Raw genomic sequence first — 27,086 nt, 5'->3', positions numbered from 1 at the left:
GGCCCCCTTATCATCATTGTGATTTAGAGGCCCATCTGTTAGGATCATCATTGGGGCCGCTGTCATAGGGCTTGTGGTTCTTACTAATGGGGCCCTAAACATTGAGGATCTTGAGGGGGGGGGGGGTCCCTTGTTGTTCCTGATAAGCCCCTTAATATTAGGATCTCAAGGGCCCCTTGTGGTCATTGTGAGTTAGGGGCTCATCTGTTGCAGTCATTATAGGGCCCTTTATCATTATGAGGATTTCAGGGGTCTCTGGTCATTTTAGGGCCCCTTATCATTGCCAGTGAGGGCCCACAATAGGGGCCCCTGATTGTATAGCCCTAGGGTCCCTTGTTGTTCCTGATAAGCCCCTCCAATATTATTAGGATCTCAAGGGCCCCTTTTCATCATTGTGAGTTAGGGGCCCATCTGTTGCGCCATCATTGGGGGCACCCTGTCATTATAGGACCCTTTATCATTATGAGGATTTCAGGGGCCTCTGGTCATTTTAGGGCCCCTTATCATCATAGGGGCCCCTCATTATTAGCCCTAGCGCCCCTTGTTCCTCCTGATAAGCCCCTTAATATTATTAGGATCTCAATAGCCCCTTGTCTCCCTAGGGCCCCTTATCGTGAGTTAGGGGCCCCTCAGGTACTGTCATCCGTGGGGCCTCTGGTCATCTTGGGTGAACTTTATCATCATTGTCAGTGAGGGCCTACCATCTCAGGGGCCCCTCACTGTAGCCTTAGGGCCCCTTGTTTCTCCTAATAAGCCCCTCAATAATATTAGGATCTCAATAGCCCCTTGTCAGTGAGGGCTTACCATCTCAGGGGCCCCTCATTGCAGCCATATGGGCCCCTTGTCATAGGGGTGGTCATGTCTTTTAGAGCCTTTTAGTATTATTAATACAGGGGCCCCTTGTTGTTATGGGGCCCTTTTTTAATAATTTGTCAGTTGTGCCCCCCCCCACTATCACCTGCTGTAATCACAGGGGCCCCAACCATCATTGTTTTTAGCATACAATACTTTTTTTAAAGGGGGCCCATTGCTGTCATTACAGGGGCCCCTATGCATCATCGAAGTCCCTTTATTATAGCAGGGGCCCCTCACTGCTGTGACCCCTTAGAATTGTCACCTGCTGGCGTTGTCACATGAGAGTTGATGCCCGCCAGCCACTCGGGAAGGGGAAAGTGCTGAAGCTTTGCGGTCACATGACCGAGTCACATGACCACACAGGAGAACTTTACATCGTTGCAATTTATTATTTAATGTATGGAGGGCGATGGGAGGGGCAACATTTAATATTTGGTGTAATCTTTCCTTCTACTTTAAGGGTTTCTTAGATCTCCGCACAGCCATCAAATCCCCGTAACTTATTTCCTGTGATCGTCGGCTCCATCTAGTGGTGTTTTTTCCCAGATCATTATGGCAGGAGCAATACTACATTATGACCACTATGTGGCGATGATGGTCAAAGGAAATAAACATTTTAGTCACATTATGGCGACCGTATGTATGAGGCTTATTTTATAAATAGGAAAGAGACTCTATGACCACAGGCGGACCAACGTAATATTCGCACCACATCCCTTAATTAGATACAGATGAAGAAATTGGGATTTTTAAGGTGCAAAAATAAAGTGAAATATATATATATATACACACACACTTGTATAATATATTATATATAATAATAAAAAAAAATTATGTGTGTGTAGATATCTATCTATCTAACAATTGACAAGTACATATCAACAAAGTTTTATGGATACAGCACTGTAGAATGGAGTTCCTAACATGTTTCGCACGTACTTGGGGCTTCTTTAGGGGATGCTGTCCAATTAGAGATACAAACCTTCGATTGAAAAAAGACATACCGTATATACTCGCGTATAAGCCGACCCAAATATAAGCAGAGGCACCGAATTTTACCACAAAAAATGGGAAAACGTATTGACTCGAGAATAAGCGTAGGGTGTCCATCTGCATGCCTCACTGTGCCCATGCCTCACTGTGCCCATGCCTCACTGTGCCCATGACTAGATTGACGTTTAACATAGGAGTCTATGGAAGGGTTGCCCGGCTTTGAAAAATCTGTGTTCCCCAGCCGTAGGTCCCCCAGACAACAAACTTTGCACATGTGTAGAGGAGAAATTGGGCTACATATGTGCCGAGTTTGGGGTCCAGGGGACCTACGACTGGCCAGTACCGGGTCCGCAAATTCACAGGAGAAATTACTGTTTAAAGCGGATGTGCCACGGGAAAAATATATTAAAAGCCAGCAGCTACAAATACTGCAGCTGCTGACTTTTAATATAAGGACACTTACCTGTCCTGGAGTCCAGCGCCGATCGCAGCAGATGACGAGCCGATCGCTCGTCACCCTGCTGCTCCCCCCTCCATCCTCGGTGAGGGAACCAGGAAGTGAAGCGCTCCGGCTTCACTGCCCGGTTCCCTACGGCGCATGCGCGAGTCGCGCTGCGCCCGCCGATTGGCTCCCGCTGTGTGCTGGGAGCCGAGTGTTCCCAGCATACAACGGGGGACGGACGGGAAGGAAGGAAAAAACCCGTCCTTTGCCCGTAGCGTGTGGCCGGAAGTGGGTGCAAATACCTGTCTGTAGACAGGTATCTGCACCCCCCTCCCCCCTGAAAGGTGTCAAATGTGACACCGGAGGGGGGGAGGGTTCCGATCAGCGGGACTCCACTTTAGGGTGGAGAACCGCTTTAACATAGGAGTCTATGGAAGGGGTGCCCAACTTTGAAAAATCGGTGCTTCTCGGCCGTAGGTCTCCCGGACAACAAACTTTGCACACTTGTAGAGGACGAGTGGGGCTACGTGTGTGTGTGTGTGTGTGTGTCTCCAGGGGACCTACGACCGGCCGGTACCGGGTCCCCAAAGTCTGGGAGATCGGTGACTCGAGTATAAGTTTCAGCACAAAATAATGTACTCGAGTATATACGGTACATCAAAGGTTCCTTTAAGATTGTATATCACATACATACCGTATTTGCCGGTGTATAAGGCGACCGGGCGTATAAGACGACCCCCTAATTTTACAGTTTTTTTAAGATTTTTTGCCTATACTCACCGTATAAGACGACCCCCCCTTCCCGAGGCTTCCGACTCTTCATATTTCTTCCTTCTGGAGCCATATTCTTCTTCCTTCTTGCTGGAGCTGGAGCCAATCACGGCGAGCGATGCATTATTTTAACCTCCCTGGCGGTATGATTCTGTCAGAAAAAACATGCTAAAAGCGGTACCATTATTTGCAAGGAAATTTGGCGTTTTATATTGTAGGTCTGTAATTTTTAGAAATAACTCACTTAAATCTGACCAAACAAGCTTCTAATAGGCATCCCGGGTATGACATTTTTTTAAAAACAAAATTATAAATTATAATATAATAAATAATTATAACAAATAATAATATAATTATAATAAAAATTATTCAATAATGTAATCAAATCAAAATCACTGAAATTTGCTCAGTTGCAGAATTGTTGCTGTCATTATTTTTTTTTTTTATGACGAATTTCCCCACAAATCGCTATCGCACAATTCTGCAAGTGATTATAATTTATTATCGCTGTTTTTTAGCTGATCTAAAACTATTTTTGACATAAAGGGACACTTTTGGTTGCTATGGACAATCTACAGTTTGCAGGGAGAAAGAAACGTTTTTATTATATAAAATGACATGCATGACACAGGACAGACCACTAGGGACAGGGGGGGGTGTGTTTTTTTTACATACAGTACTGTAATCTATAAGATTACAGTATACTGTATGTAAGGTGTTTGTTTACTTTTTTGAATTTGGCGCCGTTCTCCGTCCCCGTGCGTCGTAACGTCGCAGGGAACGGAGATCGGCGTCACACGGAGGCACTGTGTGAATCGAGCGAGGTCCCGCTCGCTCACACAGCGCGGTGGCATCGCTGGATCCAGGGACAAGGTAAGTAACTTGTGCCTGTGGATCTAGCGAGGCAAGCCCGTGGCTGACACGGGGTTACCGCTCGCAGCAGGAAAATCTAACCCCGTGTCAGACACGGGAAGACCGCCAGGCAGGTTAATGAATACAAAGCCTGCTTGGATTGGCAGAGCCTGTAACATCATCAGCCCACGACTCTCTGACTCTCAAAGCCAATCCGAGCAGGCTACTGTATGTAGCCTGCTCGGATTGGCAGAGGTTGATACTCCAATCAGAGCAGGCTATGTATTCATTTGAATACATCGTTCACTGGGATTGGCTAAGCGGTATATACTATATGTAGCCGAATTACCGCACATCCATCGGGCATCCGAGCAGCTGACCCGGCGTATAAGACGACCCCTGCTTTTTGGCCAGTTTTTTTAAGTGTAAAAGGTAGTCTTATACGCCAGCAAATACAGTAGTTCTTTATTTGTTTTAAATGCATAACGACTTAATTGGGGTTGTCCCGATACTACTTTTTTTAAGACTGATGCTTTTTTCAAGTACTCGCTGATACCGATACTTTTTATTTTTTTATGTCCTGTGGCAGTTTCTCAAAGCACAATACAGATTAGGTGGCACTGATATGCAGCACAGATGGCTGGCACTGACAGATGGCACGTATGGGCACTGATAGGTTGACATTTATGGGCACTGATGGGCAGGCACTAAAATGCCATTAGGGAAGGCTGCCTGCAACACCCATCCTGGTGGTCCCTGCACTCGGCCGCATAAAAGCAGCAGCGGACATCTTGTTACACCCAGCCCAAACTATACGGACTGGGTGTAACAAGATGTCCGCTGCTGGCATACTGTGGCCGAGTGCATGGTGTACCAAGATGGGCGTCAGGATTTTCAAGCACTGACGGCAACACAGAATGTGCCGACTCCGGTCGCCGATCCCAAATGATGATGCGGCTGCGCCCTGAACTCTCTACCTGTTTGTTTCCTTCAGGACTCGCTCTCCGCTTCGCTCGCTGACTTCCCATTCCAGGTATCGGGAGCATTTGTACAAGTACTCGCACAAATTCTCGCTATCGGTACAGATACTAGTATCGGGACAACCCTGGTCTTAAAGCGGAGGTTCACACAAAAAGTGAACCTCCGCTTTTTGGATCCCTCCCCCCCTCCGGTGACACATTTGGCACCTTTCAGGGGGAAGGGGGGTGCAGATACCTGTCTGAGACAGGTATTTGCACCACTTCCGGGTCTGATCCCCGTGGGGAATCCAGCCTGTGATGTCACCCCCCCAGGAGAGAGCGAGGACCAGTGACGGCACGCCGCAATCCTCGCGCATGCGCAGTAGGGAATCGGGCAGCGAGGATGGCGGCGGAAGCAGCTGAGGACCGATCAATTGCTCAGCCTCGGCTGCTGACATCGCGGGCGCGCTGGACAGGTAAGTGTCCATTTTTTAAAAGTCAGCAGCTGCAGTGTTTGTAGCTGCTGACTTTTAAAAAAATAAAATCGGCGGAACCTCCGCTTTAATACATACATGTTCAGTTCCAGGGCAATGCTGCTTACCTAGGTCTCTTGAGAGGTTAATCATATCCCTACAATGGGTCACAGGTGTCTGCATTGGGAAAACCGTGTGCCCCTGAACATGGACATGTATGTATTAAGTCGTTGTATTATTTAAAACAAATAAAGAACTATGTATGTGATATCCAATCTTAAATGAACCATTGTTGTAATTATCATATGTATGTCTTTTTTTCAATAGAAGGTTTGTACCTCTAATTGGACAGCATCCCCTGAAGAAGCCCCACATATGGGTGAAACATGTTGGGGACTCTATTCTACAGTGCTGTAGCCATAAAACTTTGATATGTACTTGCCAATTGTTTTTACAATTTTTTTATTTGCTGAAATATTTTTATATATATATATATATATATATATATATATATATATATATATAATATATATATATATATATATATATATATATATATATATATATATATATATATTTGATACTATATTACTTTATTTTTGCACCTTTAAAAATCCCAATTTCATCTATATCTTATTTTATAAATGGTCTGTAAAATATAAATGCCCTTAAAACAACATTTATTTTTTCTTACACTTGTCTGTAAACCAATCACAGTGCACTATTCTTGCTAGAGCCAATAATCGATTTATGGATTTGAGCATTTGAATTGATTGTTTGGCATTAGTGCTGCCCCAGGATCGCACTGTCGGACCAGAGAGAGGTGTATTGTGATTTTCTGTAAAGCATATAAAACGCATGACCCCAGGGTTGATTTTGTGATTGGCCAGGAGGTGAAGGGGGCGGGGACAAGACCACAGTGCTGGTATTGGGGACCTGCAGTTCCGGATCGCTCCTCTAATCCCCGGCATGTAGAACGATTTCCAGGACACGGTTTGCCGGCGATCGAGTTTTAAGAAATATTTGCTGTTTTTTATAATTTTGCCCGGAGTGACGCTTCAAGATCATTGGCTGGTTGTGCGTGTCGATTGGCGCTTCGGTTTTATACCACCTGACACCCTCCTATGTTCTATTTAAATGGCCGATTTTATTTTTAGCAGAGTCAATCATTTCCTATTTATAGAAGGAGCTTTTCTAGGAAGGATCATCCACGTGCAGGGTTGGCCCGGAGTCCAGCCGGCGGTGTCCGGTGTAGCCCGGAGATAACGCATGGTGCCGGCTTGTGTCTTCTCTGGGGCCCCAAAACCTGGATAGCTCAGTATGAAAGGAGCACCCCCCCCCCCCCCACGCTTCCAGAGTGACCCCATCAATGCTCTGCAATGGGGACATTCCAGAACTGGAGGTGGAATGTACATTTTATGGCTCCCGGGGTGGATTTGGAGATTACACAGCGCTTTACAATATAAATGGGGAGAGTACAAGTTCAATACAGGAGGAATGGGAGGGCTCTGCCCATGGAGCTTACAATCTAAAGGGAGGGGGCAAGGTAATGGCTGCAGGGGATGATTTGATGGAGGGGACTCCCTACAGTTCTTAGGTGGAGGAGGGATAGGCTTCCCTGATTAAGTGAGTTTTCAAGGATCACTTAAAGGCAGGCAGGGTAGGAGCTGACCGGACATACTGGGGTAGGAAGTTCCAGAGGAATAGAGAGGCTCAGGAGAAGTCCTGGAGGTTAGTATGGGATTTTGTCATGAGACAGCTTGGGAATGGAGTAAAGGAGGATCGCACCTTTGTGTGAATCCAATGTGAGTTCAGCTGTACAAACTGTATGGCTGAGCTTGCATTGCACAGAAATCGCATGTGATCGGCGCAGCAATGCGGGTGAAAATCGCATTTGTGATGTCTGTGTGAATCCAGGCTCAATGCATTGCGTTGCTGCCTTGTGATTGGCTGATTAGCGATTTGCGTTGCCAAGCAATTGAACAGGTGTACCTAATAAAGTGGCCAGTGGGTGTATGCGATAGTGATTTTTAGTTTATTTTTTTATTGATCTAAAATAAACGCTGTGGGATCCCCCTCCAGCCCTGAACACACATCAGCGTCTGATCTCCTCTGATCAGGACGTGGAGCAGATCACAGACGTCATTTTTGTTTGTTGTCAGTCTGTAGCTCCGCCCCCCCTCTCTGCACTTCCTGGAACTGTGACGCCTGCGATCGCTTTCTGCGAAGAGTTTAACCGTCTCCTGCCCGCTACCTTCAGTGTCTCAAATGATTTTGTTTTAGTGATGATGTCATACATCGCTTGTGACGAGTCGTATCGTGTCATTTTTTACATGTTCATGCATTTTAGGATCTGCAGGAAAAGCTGTGATGACGAACGCACTCGCCGTCCAATCAGAGGATCTCCAGCGCCCGCAGCCCGTTTGCTTATCTTTTCATACCCGCCCTCTTTAAAGGAACCCTGTCATGTAGATCTGTGCTGACTTGTGTTTTTTAAAGCAGATCTCTAACATAAAGGTCATCGTGTTGCCCTCCCCCCACCTTTTTTTACTTCTATCCACATTTCTTGCCTAGGCAAGAACTGCTTTTTTTTTTTCTATGATCCCCGCCCTCTGTGCATAAATGTTTTTAGCAGTACGTTGGGTCCTGAGCCAGCGTAGCTGCGTAGACGCCGGTTTCCCAATCTACCTGCTCCCGCTATTGGGGAAAGTTTCAAACCTTACCGGTCTTTGTACAAATGGGAAGAGGAGCTCTGCCAGGACCTTAAAGTGGAGCTCCTCCCAAGAATGGAACTTCCACTTTAAAGAAAGGTGACCCCCTGACATGCCACATTTAGCATGTCATTTTTGGGGGGGGGGGGGGGGGGGGCGGAAACCCTACTTTTTAGAGGGTTCCAGCTCCCACTTCCTCCCTAGGTAGCTTCAGCGACCGGAAGTAAGTCACCTCAACCCCCCCCATCTGCAATCATCTGGGACACGTCACAGGTCCTAGATGATTGCTCTGCCATTCACGGTGCGCGGCTCGCGCCCGCAGTGACAATGCTGGCAACATGGAGACAAGCGGGGCTTCATCCCTCCCCCCCCCCCCTATCGCTGGACCCCAGGTAAGTGTCTGATTATTAAGAGTCAGCAGCTGCACTTGATTGTAGCTGCTGACTTTTTAAAAAAAAAATTAGGCGGAACTCCCCTTTAAGCAGGAACTGCAGTCTGCTCACATAATTTGTAATAACATCTTTGCCATTCTGAAGCTTCCCTCCAACCACTTTGCATATTATTTTATATATACTGTGATTCTGTACTTGCCAAATATGCTGCATAAATCTCCCTCCACTGAGTCTGGCTGCAGCCATTTTAACTGTGGGCAGCTGAAGCTGCTGCCTGTTCACTTCCTGGATTTACAGAGACACACCTCCAGCTCTGCAGCTTTCTTTGGCCCTCTTATGTCCCCCCCTTCATGGCAAACTCATGGGAGAGAGAGAGCTGTGCATGATGTCATAAGCCTAGGCTAATGACCAGACAAGAAACAGGAAGTGGGCCGTGTAAGGAAACAGGAAGTGGGCTGTGTAAGGAAACAGGAAGTGGGCCGTGTAATGGATTTACTGGCAGAAAATAAATATTTTACTATCCAAAGTTAAAACAACAACAAGGGCAGAAGATTTAATGGATGGAAAGTTGAAAAAAAGACTGTTCCGCTTTAAGATCCAGGTAGAGCCCTTTCGGCATGTCTACACATCTGCAGAAATGGGTAGACTGCTAGAAAAACAAGTCCAATCCATAGAGGCCTCGCCTCCCATCTTGGAGGATCTGCTACTGACGGCTTGGTGCCAGTTACCACAACGTACCTTCAGAGCCCCAATGGAGTCCATACCTGGATGGGTCAGAAATGTTTTGACCGCAAAACCTGCCCTATATTAGGTGTGTGGTCAGTGTTCTGGCTGATCGGTGTATGTAGAATCATTAGGGAATAGTCCCTGTGTGGTGCATATGACAAATTATTAGGAAATATTCCCCAACCCAGCTTGGGATCTCTAGCAATCTCCATCTTCTCTTGGGCTGAGCGCTCTGGTGGTAAATCCACAGCTTATTTCTGATCCGCCTGCCTTGTAGCTGTGACGTCTAGTACTTGGCTGTGGTGACACGGGCTAAATATATACGCCTGGTGTCACCTGCCTTGTGTGCTGACGGCTCAAAAACTATCGGAATGTCGGCGCGCACGCTGGCCGCGCTCTCCATCTGCTGGAAATCTTCTGTCTTCACAGAGCAGCCGTGTGCCTGTGTGCTGAATAAGAACATTTAAAGGGGAACATTTGACGGGTTTATTGTGTTAGTCAGATATGCGTGTGTAGCAGGGCTCGACAAATCCCGGGCGCCAGGTCGCCATGGCGACTAGAAATGGGGTCCTGGCGACTTGGCTTGGAAGGGGGGCAAAAAAAAATAAAAAAATTATTTTTTGGTGAGCTGGTGGTGAGCCGTTGGTATTACAAGTTATTACCACCAGATGTGAGCTGGCGCCATCTGGTGGTGGCCGTTGGTATTACAAGTTAAACAGCAATTCTAATGTTGTTATTTTCACTGCCATCTTCTTCCCTCTAATTAGAACCCCCAAACATTATATATATTTTTTATCCTAACATCCTAGAGAATAAAATGGCGATCGTTGCAATACTTTGTCAAAAAAAATTACACTTTTTTTTAATAAAAAAATAAGACAACAGTAAAGTTATCCCCATTTTTTTTTTTTTATATTATGAAAGATAATGTTACGCCGAGTAAATTTATACCCAACATGTCACGCTTCAAAATTGCGTCCGCTCGTGGAATGCCGACAAACTTTTACCCTTTAAAATCTTCATAGGCGACGTTTAAAAAAAATCTACAGGTTGCATGTTTTGAGTCACAGAGGAGGTCTAGGGCTAGAATTATTGCTCTCGCTCTACCAATCGCGGCGATACTTCACATGTGTGGTTTGAACACCGTTTACATATGCGGGCGCTACTCACGTATGTGTTCGCTTCTGCGCGCAAGCTCGTCGGGACGGGCGCGTTTTCTGGCTCCTAACTTTACCTGGCTCCTAGATTCCAAGCAAATTTGTCAACCCCTGGTGTGTAGTATCTGAAGATCATGTGATCTGTGATGAATTTCGGTCATTTTTTATTTTTCCTACTAAAGCCACTTTCATTTTGATAAAAATATTTTTATATATATATATATAATAATCGCATGAACCAGGAAGTGCCGGTAAACAGCATTCCTTGGTTCGCGTTGACAGGGAGAGCCGATCAGCGGCTTTCCCTTTCAGAAGGGGGTGGGGGGGGGGGTCTGTGCCCCATCAGATGTGCCAATCAGTGCCCCAATAAAGTCTGCCAGTGCCAATCGGTGACCAGCAGTAACACTTTAACCTCTTTCATACCGCTGGACGTCATATGACGTCCTGGACTTTCAGTGGGGATATCTGAATGATGGGGCAGCTACAGGCATCATTCAGATATCCATCTCTTCATCCGGCGATCCTGAGCACCATAAGAATGATCATAGCGGCAGTTCCGCCGCTTGATCGTTCTTATAGGCGATGGGAGGGGACGCCCCCCCCCGCCGCCATCCGGTGCTTCGCCGGGCTCTCCCGTGCCATCGGAGACCCGGAGAAACGATCTGCCGGCGCCGGATGGGAGGCATAGAGATGACTGGTGACCAGATGGTCACCAGTCATCTCTATGATCGTCGGAGGCCCGGGCGCGATGTTGTGACGTCACACCCGGGTACCGGAAAGTAAACAAAGCCGCAATCGCAGCGGAAAGCATGAGATTCGTGAATTTTTTTTTCTTCACAATCTCATGTTTTCCAGCCTGGAGGAGAGAATTGGGGTCTTATTGACCCCGCATCTCTCCATAAAGAGTACCTGTCACGAATCATTTCTATTACAAGGGATGTTTTACATTCCTTGTAATAGGAATAAAAGTGATCAAAAAAAATGTAAAAAAAAAAAGTGTTTAAAATAAATAAGTAAAATAAAAAATATTATTATTTTTTTTTTTTTTTAAACGCCCCTATCCCCGGTAGCTCACGCTCAGAAGCAAACGCACACGTAAGTCCCGTCCACATATGTAAATGCCGTTCAAACCACACATGTGAGGTATTGCCGCGTGCGTTAGAGCGGCAGCAACAATTCTAGCACTAGACCTCCTCTGTAACTCTAAACTGATAATCTGTAAAAAAAATAAAAATAAGCAACGCCTATGGAGATTTTTAAGTACTGATGTTTGGCGCCATGCCATGAGTGTGCACAGTTTTAAAGCGTGACATGTTGGGTATCTATTTACTCGGCGTAACTTCATCTTTCACATTATACTAAAATTGGCCTAACTTTACTGTTTTGTTTTTTAATTCGTGAAACAGTTTTTTTCCCCCCCAAAAAAGGCGTTTAAACATTTTTTGCGTAAATACCGTGCGAGATAAAAAGTTGCAATGACTGCCATTTTATTCCCTAGGGTGTCTGCTAAAAAAAACATATATAGTGTTTGGGGGTTCTGAGTAATTTTCTAGCATGGAAGTGGTTAAAAAAAAAAAAAATGGGAATTTTTTTAGTTTTAGCAAAAAATAAAAACCCCAGAGGTGATCAAATACCACCAAAAGAAAGCTCTATTTGTGGGGGGACAGTGTTGCATGACCGTGCAATTGTCATTCAAAGTGTGACAGCGCTGAAAGATGAAAATTGTCCTGGGCAGGAAGTGCCCGGTATTGAAGTGGTTAATTATTTGGTCTCAACACCAAACGATATCATCAGATGTGTGGATTTAGAAGAGTAGCGGGCGGCATTCAAACTGCATGTACATAGGATAATCCTATAAGATGAACTCTGGGAAAAGTAAATATTGTCTGAACACAATCCTCAGGTGTATTCTTCTCATGGGCTTTGTGTATTTCTTCCAGATCTGTGCAGTAATCCAGTGTAAGACTTTCTGTAATGAAGACCGATCACTGCTGATCTCTCTCCTTGTGCAGGGGGACTGGTCTTGTTTCCGCCCCTCCTGTTTCTTTCTGCAGGCAGCCTGTAGTGGGTGGAGCCTGCTGGGCCCCTCCCACAGCTCTGCTGTTTTTTTTTTTGCAGGGTGACTGGTCTTGTCTCCACCCCTCCTGTGGTTTTTCTGTAGTGGGTGGAGTTTGCAGGGCCCCTCCCACAACTCTGATCTCTTCTTGTGCAGGGTGACTGGTCTTGTCCCTGCCCCCCTCCTGTAGTTCACTGTAGTGGGTAGGGCCTACTTGACTCCTCTGCCCCCCTTATTCCCCCCCGGTGATTTCTGCAGGCAACCTGTAGTGGGCGGGGTCTTCTGGGCCTCACGCGTGTCGTCATATTTTAGTAGATTTTTGAATAAACATTTGTTTGTAAAAAAAATCTTGGTACATTCACCAACTTGGCAAATATAATTTCGAAGGAACTTCACAATTTTTTAATTTTGCTTTTAACATTCGATTTTTGCAGTAAATGGATTTTACTGATTGAAAGCCACATTCACTGTTAGGATTTTGGTGGTTCTGGCCACGCCCCCTTACCAACTTTTTCTTAACTCTTGCTTACCAGGGGTTGTCTTCTGCACAATTTTAGATACTTCCTTACCCAATGGATATACAGCGATGTCCCACTGAGAGCCACTTCTACTTTGTCATTTACCCGTCCTAGGCCAATGGATAAGATAAGAGCTATTTTTATCTTTAACCACTTCCCGCCCGGCCAATAGTAAATTGACGTCCGGGAAGTGGTTCTGTTATCCTGACTGGACATCTATTGACGTCCAGTCAGGAAAACATGCCGGCGCGCACCTGTGGGGGTGCGCAGCGCGGCGATCTGTGATGCAGGGTGTCAGTCTGACACCCTGCATCTCCGATCTCAGTAGAGGCTCTTTACCACTTGATCAGCTGTGTCCAATCTGTCTGATAGACGCGAATATAGGAGAGCCGAACGGCGGCTCTCCTGACAGTGGGGTATACGCTGATTGTTTATCAGCGTAGAACCCCCGTGGATGCCCACACTGGACCACCAGGGAAGCCACCAGGACCACCAGGGAAGGGGGCAACATGTGGATGGCCAGGTATGTACCCCATGGCCATCCACATGTTAAAATAGATGCCAATCAGTGCCCACAAATGGGCACTGACTGGCAACATGGGCACTGACTAGAAAACAAGTGATGCCCAGCAATGCCATTAGTGCCACCCATGAGTACCCATCAGTGCTGCATACCAGCACCGCCTATCAGTGCCACCTTAGTGCCAATCGGTGCCCATAATTGAAGATAACATACTTACCGTATTTATCGGGGTATTGTGCGCTCCGGCGTATAGCGCGCACCCCTAATGTGGACACGCAACATTTTGGTACTTACAGTTTTGGTGTCTTGCTCGCGGCCTTGTCGGGTCCGTCTGCGGCTTTGGTGGTGTCCTCCTCGGGTCCGGCGGCCATCGTGGTGTGCTTCCTGCGCTGAGTTTGAACCACTGCGCCTGCATATACCGAGCGCAGTACACTCGGGTATAGTCGGGCTCGGCTCCTCTCGCGGTCACGTCCTGTATGTCCAGGACGTGACCGCGAGCGGAGCTGAGCCCGACTATACCCGAGTGTAACTGCGCTCGGTATATGCCAGCGCAGTGGTTCAAACTCGGCGAGGGAAGCCGGTATGGGCGTATACCGCGCACCCACGAATTTGCCCTAATTTTCAGGGCAAAACGGTGCGCAGTATACGCCGATAAATACGGTATTTACAAAAAAATTAACAGAAAAAAAATAAACGTTTAAAAACAAAAAATTGTTTTTGTACAGTGTAGCACGACCGCGCAATTGTCATTCAAAGTGCGACAGCGCTGAAAATCGGCTTGGGCAGGAAGGTGCGTAAGTGCCTGGTATGGAAGTGGTTAAGGAAATTTACCCAAAAATGGCCCATTTGTGGGTACTTGAGGACTGAGGTTGAGAACCACTGTCCTAGGCCACATGTGTCAAACACAAGACCCTCGGGACAAATATGGTCTGGCCAGGCGATTTTCTGTGGCACTCGCACCTCTCCTGCAGCATTAATCCCTCCCCCACCCCCCGTCCCGTTCCGTCCTGCTCCATTCCAGAAGTCAGCAGTGGGAAGAGGACGGAACTCCTCTGCCAGATTCTGGATTCTGCGCTTCTTGGTGCAGCTGCAGAGAGGCTTGTCCCCCCCCCCCCCCCCCCCCCCCCCCCCCCGGCTCAGCAGTTTGTAGCAGAGAGGAGCACAAAACTCACCACTCTGCCCCGTTGGGCCACATTTTGTCGTAACCTTAGGTGCCCCAGCTTTTCCAGGTGACGCCGGCGGGATGATGCCCCACTAGGTCAGCCCCCTTCTCCTTTACTTATGGAGGTACAGTGCCTCCTGGAATATGCAATGGCATTATGGTTATGGCTGGTTGCATATGTAAGATTAGATGGCCAGAGCACCCCACCCCCTCTAACATCAGATGTCAAGAGTCCCCCACCTTCCCTTAAATCTTGGTGCACCCCCCCCCCTTACCTTGTGCTGCTTCTGCTGGGAAGAAACCGAGGGTGGAGCTGGGAAGCAGAAAGTACATGGTCGGGAGTTGGCTACCGGAATTTTCGGAGACCAGAGAGGGTGCTGCAGCTGCACAGTGAGGTACAGGATCTGTAGGAGGAGTTCTGTCCTCCCCTCTGCTGCCAACTGCGGAGATGAGCCTCTATGGCTGCATTGAGGAGCACAGGATCTGTGGAAGGAGTTTTGTCCCCCCCCCCCCCCCCCCTGCTACGAACTGCTGAGATGGGGGAGGGGGGTGGCAGAGACAAGCCTCTCTGCAGCTGCAATGAGAAGTGCAGAATCTGTCAGGAGTTCCGTCCTCTTCCCGCTGCTGACTTCTGGAAATGGACGGGGGGGGGGGGGGGGTGCTGCAGGAGAGGTGCTAGTGCTTCATTAAATGGCTTGGCAGGCTGTATTTGACCTGAGGGCCTTGTGTTGGACACATGTGGTTCTCAACCTCAGTCCTCGGGGTACCCCCAACGGGCCATTTTGTGGAAAATTCCCTTAAAGATTAAATGGCTGCTATCAATACCATGTCATTGATTTTTAAAGCAGCTGTGCAAAGTAAAGGAAAACCTGTCCCTGTTGTGGGTCCTTGAGGACTCAGTAGAGCTGCACGATTCTGGTCAAAATGAGAATCACGATTCTTTTGCTTAGACTACAGATCACGATTCTCAAAAACTGAATGCCAGAAACCCCCCCCCCAAATAAATAAACCTGTGATTTATCTGAAAATATGAATATATAAAAAACAGACCAGTGTTATGTCTATAATGTTAAAGACCACATAACTCCTATGAAAAAAGCAGAATCAAGCTTTGATTCTGCTTTTTTCATAGGAGTTATATGGTCTTTAACATTATAGACATAACACTGGTCTCTTTTTTATACATCAGAAGCAGTACCGCTGGCAACCACTGGGTGGCGCATGGATACACACTACAGTTGTACAGAACTGTGAGAGAAGCCCAGGCATCCATCCAGCGGCGCAGGCTGCTGACGTCGGTTCCGATATCGGCACCATTTGCGTTCCATGCTGGTTACGTGGAACGGGCGGTGACACAAAAGAATCGTGGGTCATCCCGCGGGGAGGATCGAGATCGCGATTCTCTCCGCGATTAATCGTGCAGCTCTAGGACTGAGGTTGAGAACCGCTGGCCTAGGCGAATGACATGATCAGGGGGGCGGTCCTAACACATTTTTTATCCCAGCACGTTGATTCATATTTTGCAAAGTGGTTGTGTCTTTTCTTTAAATTTTACCTAAAACTAAACCATATTTTCTGAGTAGACCTCTCCTTTAAGTCTGAACATTGCCTTGGCGTTTTCCATTCTATGGTTTGGTCGTTATGGAGCAGCTGGCAGAGTACGGCGTGCCACTTGTCGGGCATCCCATGTGTGGCTTGCAGCTGTCATAACTGTCACTCCAGACACCCCCCCCCAACTGTTGTGTTTGTAGGTCAGTTGTACATTCGCTGGGCTGCTGGATGCTAAACCTAGCGATTGCTAAACGCAGGGGGGGTCAAAAAGGGGCTGTTGTCCTCTGACTGCTGCATCACCTCTTCCTCTGACCCCCCTTCTCTACCACTAGTTCAGAGCGAGTTTGGGGTGGCCTGTATTGTGCTAGATTTCATTCTCCTCTATCCCATCCTACTATGAATTTCTTTATTTCTTTTCCCCTTCCCTTAGAAGATGAATATACTCACCTAAGTGTCTCCTCACCACCAGTTCCAAGTAGGGGACACCACTGATCCAGCACTGTGATGCCCCCTCCAAAGCCAAGCTGCTGCTCTGTGTGTCCATTCAGACACGGAGCTGTGGCTCGGCAACACCCACTCAGTCATTGGCTCACTGACTTTGACAGCAGCAGGAGCCAATGGCACCCCCTGTGTGTCTCAGCCAATCAGGAGGGAGAGTCTTGGACAGCTGAGACTCGTGCAACATCGCTGGATCGAGATGGGGCTCAGGCAAGTATTAGGGGGCGCACAGAGTGAGTCTTGCCCTTCGAATAATAGGGGGAGGGGTTGATAATATTTTTAAGAGAGTGCTTGCAATAACTAGGACAAACCCCAATTGCATTGCATGGTATGTATGTACACATTTTTCTTTTATTCAAGAGTTTAAAGCGGAATCTCTCCCTCTCCACCATGTTTCACGGTGAGGATGGTTTGTTCAGGGTGATGTTCAGTGTTGGTTTCCCCCCCCACACATAGCGTTTTGCTTTTAGGACAAAAAGTTCAATTTTGGTGTCATGTGACCAGAGCACCTTCTTCCACATGTTTGCTGTGTCCCCTCCCCCACATGGCTTCTCACAAACAGGACTTCTCATGTCTTTCTTCCTCCAATGTCTTTCTTCTTGTCACTCTTCCATAAAGGGCAGATTTGTGGAGAGACCACTAATAGTTGTCCTGTGGACAGATTCTCCCCCCTGAGCTGTGGATCTCTGCAGCTCCTCCAGAGTTACCATGGACCTCTTGGCTGCTTCTCTGATGAATGTTCTCCTTGCCCGGCCGGGTCAGTTTAGGTGGACGGCCATGTCTTGGTAGGTTTGCAGTTGTGCCATACTCTTTCCATTTTCAGATGATGGATTGAACAGAAGCTCCGTGAGATCTTCAAAGCTTGGGAGATTTTATTATAACCCAACCCTGCTTTATACTTCTCCACAACTTTATCCCTGACCTGTCTGGTGTGTTCTCTGGCCTTCATGATGCTGTTTGTTCACTAAGGTTCTCTAAAAAAACTCTGAGGGCTTCACAGAACAGCTGCATTTATACTGAGATTAAATGACACACAGGTGGACTCTATTTACTAATTTGGTGACTTCTGAAGGCAAATTGGTTCCTCTAGATTTTAGTTGGGGGTGTCAGAGTAAAGGGGGCTGAATACTAATGCCCCCCCTCCCCCACACTTATCACATATTTATTTGTAAAAACTTTTGAAATCCATTTATCATTTTCCTTCCACTTCACAATTATGTGACACTTTGTGTTGGTCCATCACATAAAATCCCAATAAAATACATTTACCTTTTTGGTTGTAACATGACAAAATGTGGAAAATCTCAAGGGGGGTATGAATACTTTTTCAAGGCACTGTACATGAAATTTTGAAGATGTTTTTGGTGCCAGGTCTCCTGGGATTCTCCAAGACCAGCGGCATTATGTAGGGCAGCACCCAGCGGTGTGACGCACTCTTATTTGGTTGTGTAAATAAGCATCTTAAGCGGTGACATCGCTGAGTCATCGGTGTTGATGTGCGGAGTGCGGCCGATCCAGTCACTGGACGGTGTGATCTGCACTCGTCTCTTCTTCAGACGAATGGATGTAATCGTGTTATGTAGTCATTAACTTTTAGCAAAAAATGAATAAATACAATAAATTATAAAATAATAGTTGCACCCACTGATTATCCGCTTGTTGACTGCATATCATAGGGTCAGAGTCGCGTACCTGTACGTAATTCTGCACTTCCGGGTCTGGTGTGCGCTTCCTGCGGCCTGCTCTTGCTGTGATTGGACACAGCTGAAGCCAATCAGCAGGTCTGGTGGACCGTTAGTCTGCTTGGACCAGCCAATTGTTCCCGAGAGAGACAGGAGGTTGATGCAAACAAGGCAGATCGTCGTTTTCTGTTTTGTAGGGAAGATGGAGATCCTGTGTTTTTGCAAAGCAGGAGCACAGAATACCCCTAACATGGAGAGATTTTTACAATATGATTCTGGGTTTATAAGGTGTAGAAGGAATGGTGGAGGGTTAAGATGGGTTCATTTACAACTGTAAGACACCTTTTTATTAGCAGGATTTGGATCATTGGTGGTCAACTTTGATGATGAGTGCGGCCCCTGATGGCAGCAAAGGGCCACATATAAGAAGTGATTGTAATGCTGCAGAAAGCTGTCAGACAGCAGAAGCGCTACAGGAGAGGGTCAAAGACTGCAGATGTGCTACAGGAGAGGGTCAAAGACTGCAGATGTGCTACAGGAAGAGGGTCAGAGACTGCAGATGTGCTACAGGAAGAGGGTCAGAGACTGCAGATGTGCTACAGGAAGAGGGTCAGAGACTGCAGATGTGCTACAGGAAGAGGGTCAGAGACTGCAGATGTGCTACAGGAAGAGGGTCAGACTGCAGATGTGCTACAGGAAGAGGGTCAGAGACTGCAGATGTGCTACAGGAAGAGGGTCAGAGACTGCAGATGTGCTACAGGAAGAGGGTCAGAGACTGCAGATGTGCTACAGGAAGAGGGTCAGAGACTGCAGATGTGCTACAGGAAGAGGGTCAGAGACTGCAGATGTGCTACAGGAAGAGGGTCAGAGACTGCAGATGTGCTACAGGAAGAGGGTCAGAGACTGCAGATGTGCTAGAGGAAGAGGGTCAGAGACTGCAGATGTGCTACAGGAAGAGGGTCAGAGACTGCAGATGTGCTACAGGAAGAGGGTCAGAGACTGCAGATGTGCTACAGGAAGAGGGTCAGAGACTGCAGATGTGCTACAGGAAGAGGGTCAGAGACTGCAGATGTGCTACAGGAAGAGGGTCAGAGACTGCAGATGTGCTACAGGAAGAGGGTCAGAGACTGCAGATGTGCTACAGGAAGAGGGTCAGAGACTGCAGATGTGCTACAGGAAGAGGGTCAGAGACTGCAGATGTGCTACAGGAAGAGGGTCAGAGACTGCAGATGTGCTACAGGAAGAGGGTCAGAGACTGCAGATGTGCTACAGGAAGAGGGTCAGAGACTGCAGATGTGCTACAGGAAGAGGGTCAGAGACTGCAGATGTGCTACAGGAAGAGGGTCAGAGACTGCAGATGTGCTACAGGAAGAGGGTCAGAGACTGCAGATGTGCTACAGGAAGAGGGTCAGAGACTGCAGATGTGCTACAGGAAGAGGGTCAGAGACTGCAGATGTGCTACAGGAAGAGGGTCAGAGACTGCAGATGTGCTACAGGAAGAGGGTCAGAGACTGCAGATGTGCTACAGGAAGAGGGTCAGAGACTGCAGATGTGCTACAGGAAGAGGGTCAGAGACTGCAGATGTGCTACAGGAAGAGGGTCAGAGACTGCAGATGTGCTACAGGAAGAGGGTCAGAGACTGCAGATGTGCTACAGGAAGAGGGTCACAGACTGCAGATGTGCTACAGGAAGAGGGTCAGAGACTGCAGATGTGCTACAGGAAGAGGGTCAGAGACTGCAGATGTGCTACAGGAAGAGGGTCAGAGACTGCAGATGTGCTACAGGAAGAGGGTCAGAGACTGCAGATGTGCTACAGGAGAGGGACGGAGACCTGAAGTCTCTCTAGTTTGTATGACCATAGAGCTAGATATCGATCGGTCTTTAGTTGGGTTGGTGGACAATCTGGAAATCTCACTCCCTCATTTTACCGATCTCAGTTTCGATCTAATCTGATGGTCTGATACAATTACTGATAGTCTAGGAAGGTCATTGCGCTGGTTTCCTCGGTCTGATGGTCGGTGGGTTGGGCGCTCCTCCCGGTCACGTTGCCCCTTCGGTGGTGATAATAGAATTGGGAGTCTGAAGTTCATTGTGGATATTAAGCGCTGTGGGAGGTCTTAGTTCAGTAATACGTCTTAGTGAGCCTGGCCCGGGATTATCTCCAGTCTCATGTGACCCCTGCCGATCGACTGAGCGTCATTCTCTTCACTTCTGTCCCTCGCCGTTCAATCCTCCCTCCAGTCTTGCACAGTTGTATCATCTCCTCTCCTGGACTGAATTGGCTTCCTCTAATTTCACTGCACACTGTGAGCTTCTCACAGCACATTAATCCCAGGCATTATTTTTTGGGCGGCCAAAATTTCGTTGCATCACCAAGTGTCGGTTTAGACCGGGGCGCCCCGTACAGCGCAGCTTTTAAAATGACGAAGTCAATGCAAGTCGCTCCGTCCCAAAGTAGTACAGGAACCTTTTTTCTAAGTCGTAATGACTTGAGTCGCTCTTATTAGAACGGTTCCATTGCAATGCATGGAGCGCGACTTGTCCCCTGACAGGTCTCCCCTGTGTGAACCAGCACTAATTTTTTGTTTTATGTAATTACAAGAAGGAAAAAAAATAAATCCCAGAGGTGATAAAATGCCACCAAAAGAAAGCTCTATTTGTATGGGGGGGAAAAAACCCCAATATAAATTTCAGTTGGGTACAGTCAGTGTTGCATGACCGCACAATTACCAGTTAAAGTAGCGCAGTGCTGAAAAGCATAAAATGGCCTGGTCATAAAGGGGGGGTAAAACCTTCCGGAAGTCAAGTGGCTAAAGTTTTGGTGTTGGATATACTTTTATAATTGAATTCCTCCTGCGCTTGTCAAATTTGGTGGCAAAGCTCTGCTGGTACTCAGGCGCCTATCTGACCTATTTGTTCCTCAATGATCTTATGAAATGCGGCGACTGGTGGCATTTTATACCCGCCGCTCTCGTCGTTGGGGCCTCTCATTCTCCTTCCTTGCAGTGTGAATTCCTGTGCCCTGACCAGGTGACGTAGGGTATAGTGGATGTTATATTGCAGCTCAAAGTCTTACTGATAAGAATTGAGTAAGAAAGTTTCTCAGAAAGCAGGAAGTGGTTGTGACTTTCGCTTCTGAATAAAGTCACAGAAAAGACGGTCATTTGGATATCGCCGGACGCTGGCGTTGGCTACAGGACCCCCCCACCCCCCTTCCGTGGTCCTGGGATTAGGAACGGTCTCTGGAGCTATGAAACATGTCAGCGTGGCCTGCTCAGAGCTGGGTGGAGGGTGTATCTACCATAAAGGAAGGTGCTGAAAAATCCCCACATGCCTCAAAGCTCGGGCTCCTCCATGATCAGGTTCCTGGTCAACCTGTTTCAGTCATGCTCCAAATCCAAAGGTGAATTCCGAATCCTCAGCCAGGTGAGTCGCGACTGTGGGTTGAAGATTTATACAGACATTTGTCTGTTCTCTCTGTAGGTGGTGTTGATAAAGTTTTATTGAAACATTTGCTTGTTTTCCTTAGTAAATCCACTTCCTGCCCGCCATATAGCAAAATATGGAAAGTGGTTGTATTATCCTGACTGGGCATCATATGACGTCCAGTAGGATAAGCCACTGGCGTGCAGCGCGGCGATCAGTATTGTGGTGTGTCAGTCTGACACATCGCAGCTTCGATCTAGATCAGGGGTCTCCAAACTTTCTAAGCAAAGGGCAACTTTACTTTAGGGGGGCCAGACTGTGGCCATCGGGAGTAGAAAAAGGTCCCGGCATCAGTTGGAGTAAACCATGCCCCATCTTTGGTATCAGTGAGAGGAATTGTGCCCCATCACTTGTGTCATTGGGAGGAATTATGCCCCAATCGTTGGTGTCTTTGGTAGGAATTGGGCCTCAGTGTTGTCATTGGGAGGAATTGATCCCCATCTTTAGTGTCTTTGGTAGGAATTGTGCCCCGTCTTTGGGCCTCATTGATGATGTCATTGGGAGGAATTGTGCCCCGTCATTGGGCCTCATTGATGATGTCATTGGGAAGAATTGTGCCCCGTCATTGGGCCTCATTGATGATGTCATTGGGAGGAATTGTGCCCCGTCTTTGGGCCTCATTGATGATGTCATTGGGAGGAATTGTGCCCCGTCTTTGGGCTTCATTGATGATGTCATTGGGAGGAATTGTGCCCCGTCATTGGGCCTCATTGATGATGTCATTGGGAGGAATTGTGCCCCGTCATTGGGCCTCATTGATGATGTCATTGGGAGGAATTGTGCCCCGTCATTGGGCCTCATTGATGATGTCATTGGGAGGAATTGTGCCCCGTCATTGGGCCTCATTGATGATGTCATTGGGCCTCATTGATGATGTCATTGGTAGGAATTGTGCCCCGTCATTGGGCCTCATTGATGTCATTGGGAGGAATTGTGCCCCATCTTTTGTGTCATTGGGCCCAATTGTTGGTGTACCATTGTTGTTGTCATTGAATGAAATAGTTCCCCAAGGGCCGGATAAAAGCAAGCAAAGGGCCACATCCGGCCCCCGGGCCGCAGTTTGGAGACCACTGATCTAGATAGACTGTTTTCCTTAGTAAATCTAAAAGTGAACCTGTCGTGTTTACCAAGGTTTGTAAATTAAAGCAAAGATGTCCGAGAGTACCTTTACTTGTCTTCAGAATAGCAGACTTTGGGTGTAGGAGGCAAGGTTCTTCAGAGGTTCAAAACAGAAAAAAAAATCCAGGGAGGGTTGGCATGAGGGCTGGGGGTCCAAGGAGGATAGGTGAGGGAATTGGGAGATCCAAGGTCAGTTTCAAGAAGGGTTTAGGGTGGGTACCAGTGAGGGTCAGAGTGTTGCAAGGAGTGTTGAGGATCAAGGGAGGATAAAGCATGAGGGTTGGGATATCCAAGGATTTTTTTCAAGGTGGGTTATTGTGAGGCTTACAAGGAGAGCTGAGGATTCAGGGAGGATAGAGGTGAGAACTGGCAGGGTTGGTAGATCTGGGGAGGGTAAGCGGCAAGGGTGGCCAAACGGGGAGGAATGTTGGTGTGATAGTAGGAAGATTCATAGAGGGTTGGCATGAGTGTTAGTGGGCATTACAAGGGAGGGTCAGTTTGAGAGATCCAAAATAAATTTTAAATACAGGTTGGGGGGCTCCAGGGAGGTTTGGCATGAGGGCTGGGGGCCCAGGGAGGATAGGTATGAGTACTGGGAGATCCAAATCTCATTTTAAGGGTTACTGTTGAGTGGTACCAATGAGGGTCGGGGTCACACCTATCCTCCCTGGACCCCCAACCCTCATGCTAACCCTCCCTGGATTTTTTTTTTTTTTTTTTTTCCCCTGGACTTTGGATTCCTCAAACTAACCCTCCCTTGTAACCTCCCATTAAATCTCATGCCACCCCTTCCTAGTGTCCTGTCGAGAAATTCCCGGCCTGATGCGCAGAGCGGACCCTGAGAAGAGCTGATTTTTACGATCATCTGTTGTCTTGTGTTGCCGGGGCACATTCATGTTCAGGGGTGGGTATTTCATGATGGGCATTGCTGGGGGCGGATTTTTTATCGATGGCCAAACAAATCTGTTAAAGGTATCTTTATCATAGAAAATGCCGCCCTTCAATTCACTAAACGCGGACCGCAAGCGTTCAAAACGAATAGCAGATAAAGATTTATTTTGCAGATTTCTTTGGCCATTGTTAAAAATTCAACCCCCCAGCACTGCCCATCATCGAAAAATCCGACCCCTTGTAAATATCCGCCCCTCATCTACATGAACGTACCTCGGCCATGCGAGACAACAGCTAATTGTAAACTCGGCTGTTCTGCGGTCCTTGCGGCGCATGAGCAGTACCACCCAGGCACTATTCTATTGCCGGTCACATCTCGACAGAACACCGGATCTGCCAACCCCTTCCCGGATCTCGCAATGCTCCTTGTAAACTCTGGACCCCCCAAATCCTGTCCCAGTGTCCTCTGCACAGAAAGATACCGGCACTGGGAGCCCAATCCTGCAATCTGCTGTTCTGCTCTTTAGTTGGCTCAATGTACTTGGGATCAGTGTTTCTGCTATTCTGATCATTGCAAAGAGTAAGGTGTGCCGTTGATTGTTCGAAATATTTAACTTTATGTGTCGGTTTGCTTCAATCTCCTCTGGTTAATTATTGGGGACCCTTCTGGTCCTTATTGCAGGCCCTGAGCCAATGGTGAACTCCTAGCTTCTGGCACGTCTTGGCATTGGGGAAGAGGCAGGCCGTGTCGGAGATGAGGAGGTCGGCCGTCCTATCGCGTATTCTGTAGAGTAATCACGCCAAGCTCTGCTCCTTGAATGACCTTTAGCCAGTGAGTTGTGAACACAGATTGGCGGCGGCGGCGGGTGTAATCTCAGATTTATTCCATCGCAGATCTGACTTCATCTCTTTTATCTACAACACCCAATGAGCCAATCAACATAAAGCACAAGCTGACTTATGGAAAGGAAATCTTACATTTGTATATAAGGCTCTTTAATAAAATTTAATTTCCCTTTTTAGATACTTTCTTTAACCACTTCAGCCCCGGACCATATTGCTGGTCAAAGACCAGGCCACTTTTTGCAATTCGGCACTGCGTCGCTTTAACTGACAATTGCGCGGTCCTGCGACGTGGCTCCCAAACAAAATTGGCGTCTTTTTTTTTTTCCACAAATAAAGCTTACTTTTGGTGGTATTTGATCACCTCTGCAGTTTTTAGTTTTTGCGCTATAAACAAAAATAGAGCGACAATTTTGAAAAAAATATATATTTTTAACTTTTTGCTGTAAAAAATATCTCCCAAAAATATATAAACAATTTTTTTTTTCCTCGGTTTAGGCCGATACGTATTCTTCTACATATTTTTTGTAAAAAAAATCGCAATAAGCGTTTTGATTGGTTTATAAAGTTATAGCATTTACAAGATAGGGCATAGTTTTATGGCTTTTTTTTTATTATTTTTATTTTTTTTACTAGTAATGGCGGCGGTCATCGATTTTTATCGGTACTGCGACATTATGGCGGACACTTTTGACACATTTTTGGGACCATTGGCGTTTTTATAGCGATCAGTGCTATAAAAATGCATTGATTACTATAAAAATGCCACTGGCAGGGAAGGGGGTTAACACTAGGGGGCGAGGAAGGGGTTAAGTATGTTCCCTCGTTGTGTTCTTACTGAAGGGGGGGGGGGACTGACTTGGGGAAATGACTGATCGCTGTTCATACATTGTATGAACGGACAATCAGGCATTTCTCCCCCTGACAGGACTGCGAGCTGTGTGTTTACACATACGCACGCCCGGTTCTCGCTCTGTAATGAGCGTTCACGGGTGCCCGGCAGTGATCGCACCCGCCGGGCACGCATGTCGGCGGTGGGGCGCGCGCCTCCGGCGGTGCGCACGTGCCCCTATTGGCTGCTCGGCGAGATGACCTAATATTAAGTGATCTCGCCCAGCAGAGCCGACCTGCCGCCGTAAAACTGCGGCGGCTGGTCGGCAAGCGGTAAAGTTGCACTTCTTCTTTTTTTTTTTTTTTTTTTTTTTTAATGCTTCTAAAGCAGGGCTCGACAAAATCCGGGCGCAATTGCGACAAATTGTGACCAGGTACCTGGGGAAGCTTAGGCCTGCAGAAGGCCCAATTTTTTTTTTTTTTTTTTTTTTTTTAAATTGTTGCTCTATTTTTGTTTTATATAGAAACCGCAGAGTTTAATACCACCAAAATAAATCTCTATTTGTGGGGGGGAAAAGGACGTCCATTTTATTCGGGAGCCATGTCGCACGACCGCGCAATTGTCAGTTAAAGCGACAGTGCCGAATCGCAAAAAGTGCTTTGGTCTTTGGCCAGCCAAATGGTCCGGGGCTGAAGTGGTTAAACTACATAGAAACCTTTTTCTTGGTAATAGTAAAGTCGGTGTGGTATGGTGGTCATGTGATGGGTGTATAGGAGGAGGAGGAGTTGGCGTCCTCCCCCCCGGGTGTTGATGGTTCCCGGCTGATCTCAGTTTATTGTACACAGGAAGGTGTTTTATGTGTGAATTGTATTTCCTTATAAAGTTGTCAGTTAATGATTAAATTTTTTTCACCTGTGCTGAAGGGGGGAGGGGATGTTTTTGGATTTACAAAGTGAAGCTCCAGAAAAGTATTCTGCATTTATAGTCCCCTGGCGCTGCGGCCTGAGATCTCATACATATGGGGGGGGGGGGCGTTTGCCCGTCTCTCCTAGACGCCTTTCCTCCTGGTAGCAGCGTCTTGGCAGGAAAAAAGTGCTTCACGCTTGCAAACGCATTAAGCTACTTCAAGCTTTTGGGCGTTGATTACCACGTGCCCCCCCCCCCCCCCTGTGAGACCTGACAATTTCGCGGTCGTGTACCCAAATATTTTTTTATTTTGGTGGTATTCGATCACCTCCTGCGGTTTTTATTTTTTGCGCTATAAACAATTTTTTGAAACGGAATGAATATTTTTTACTTTCTGCTATAATACATATCCAATGGAAAATAATGTAAATAACCAAATTCGGTTTATTAAGTTAGCCCAATATGTATTCTGCTAAATGTGTGTGTGTTTTTTTTATACCAAAAACAACCCAATAAGCGCCGTGTATTGATTGGTTTGCGCAAATGTTATTACGTCTACAAACTATGGGATTTTATATATATATATATATATATATATATATATATATATCATCTGATTTTTTTTTTTTCTTTTTTTAAAATTATTTTTTATACTAGAAATGGCAGAGATCAGCGACTTATAACAGGA

At 46.9% G+C, this 27,086-nt stretch overlaps 1 protein-coding gene across 6 annotated transcripts in view; it reads left to right on the top strand.

Moving 5' to 3' along the window:
• USP47 (ubiquitin specific peptidase 47) overlaps positions 1-27,086 on the top strand; it is a 78,111-nt gene that overhangs the window by 1,609 nt on the left and 49,416 nt on the right. The window contains exon 1 of one of the 6 annotated variants that reach the window (XM_040327955.1): positions 21,558-21,747. The exons of the other annotated variants lie outside the window; for them this stretch is intronic. Within the exon in view, the coding sequence (XP_040183889.1) occupies positions 21,652-21,747 (96 nt within the window). The 5' untranslated portion in view covers positions 21,558-21,651. Of the gene's footprint in view, positions 1-21,557; positions 21,748-27,086 lie in introns of those variants that run through there. 6 annotated transcript variants of the gene reach the window in all.

Source organism: Rana temporaria, chromosome 11, assembly GCF_905171775.1.
Source record: "Rana temporaria chromosome 11, aRanTem1.1, whole genome shotgun sequence".
Taxonomy (NCBI): domain Eukaryota; kingdom Metazoa; phylum Chordata; class Amphibia; order Anura; family Ranidae; genus Rana; species Rana temporaria.
Note: the sequence above shows the minus strand (reverse complement) of the source record. Positions and strands in the feature narration are given on the sequence as shown.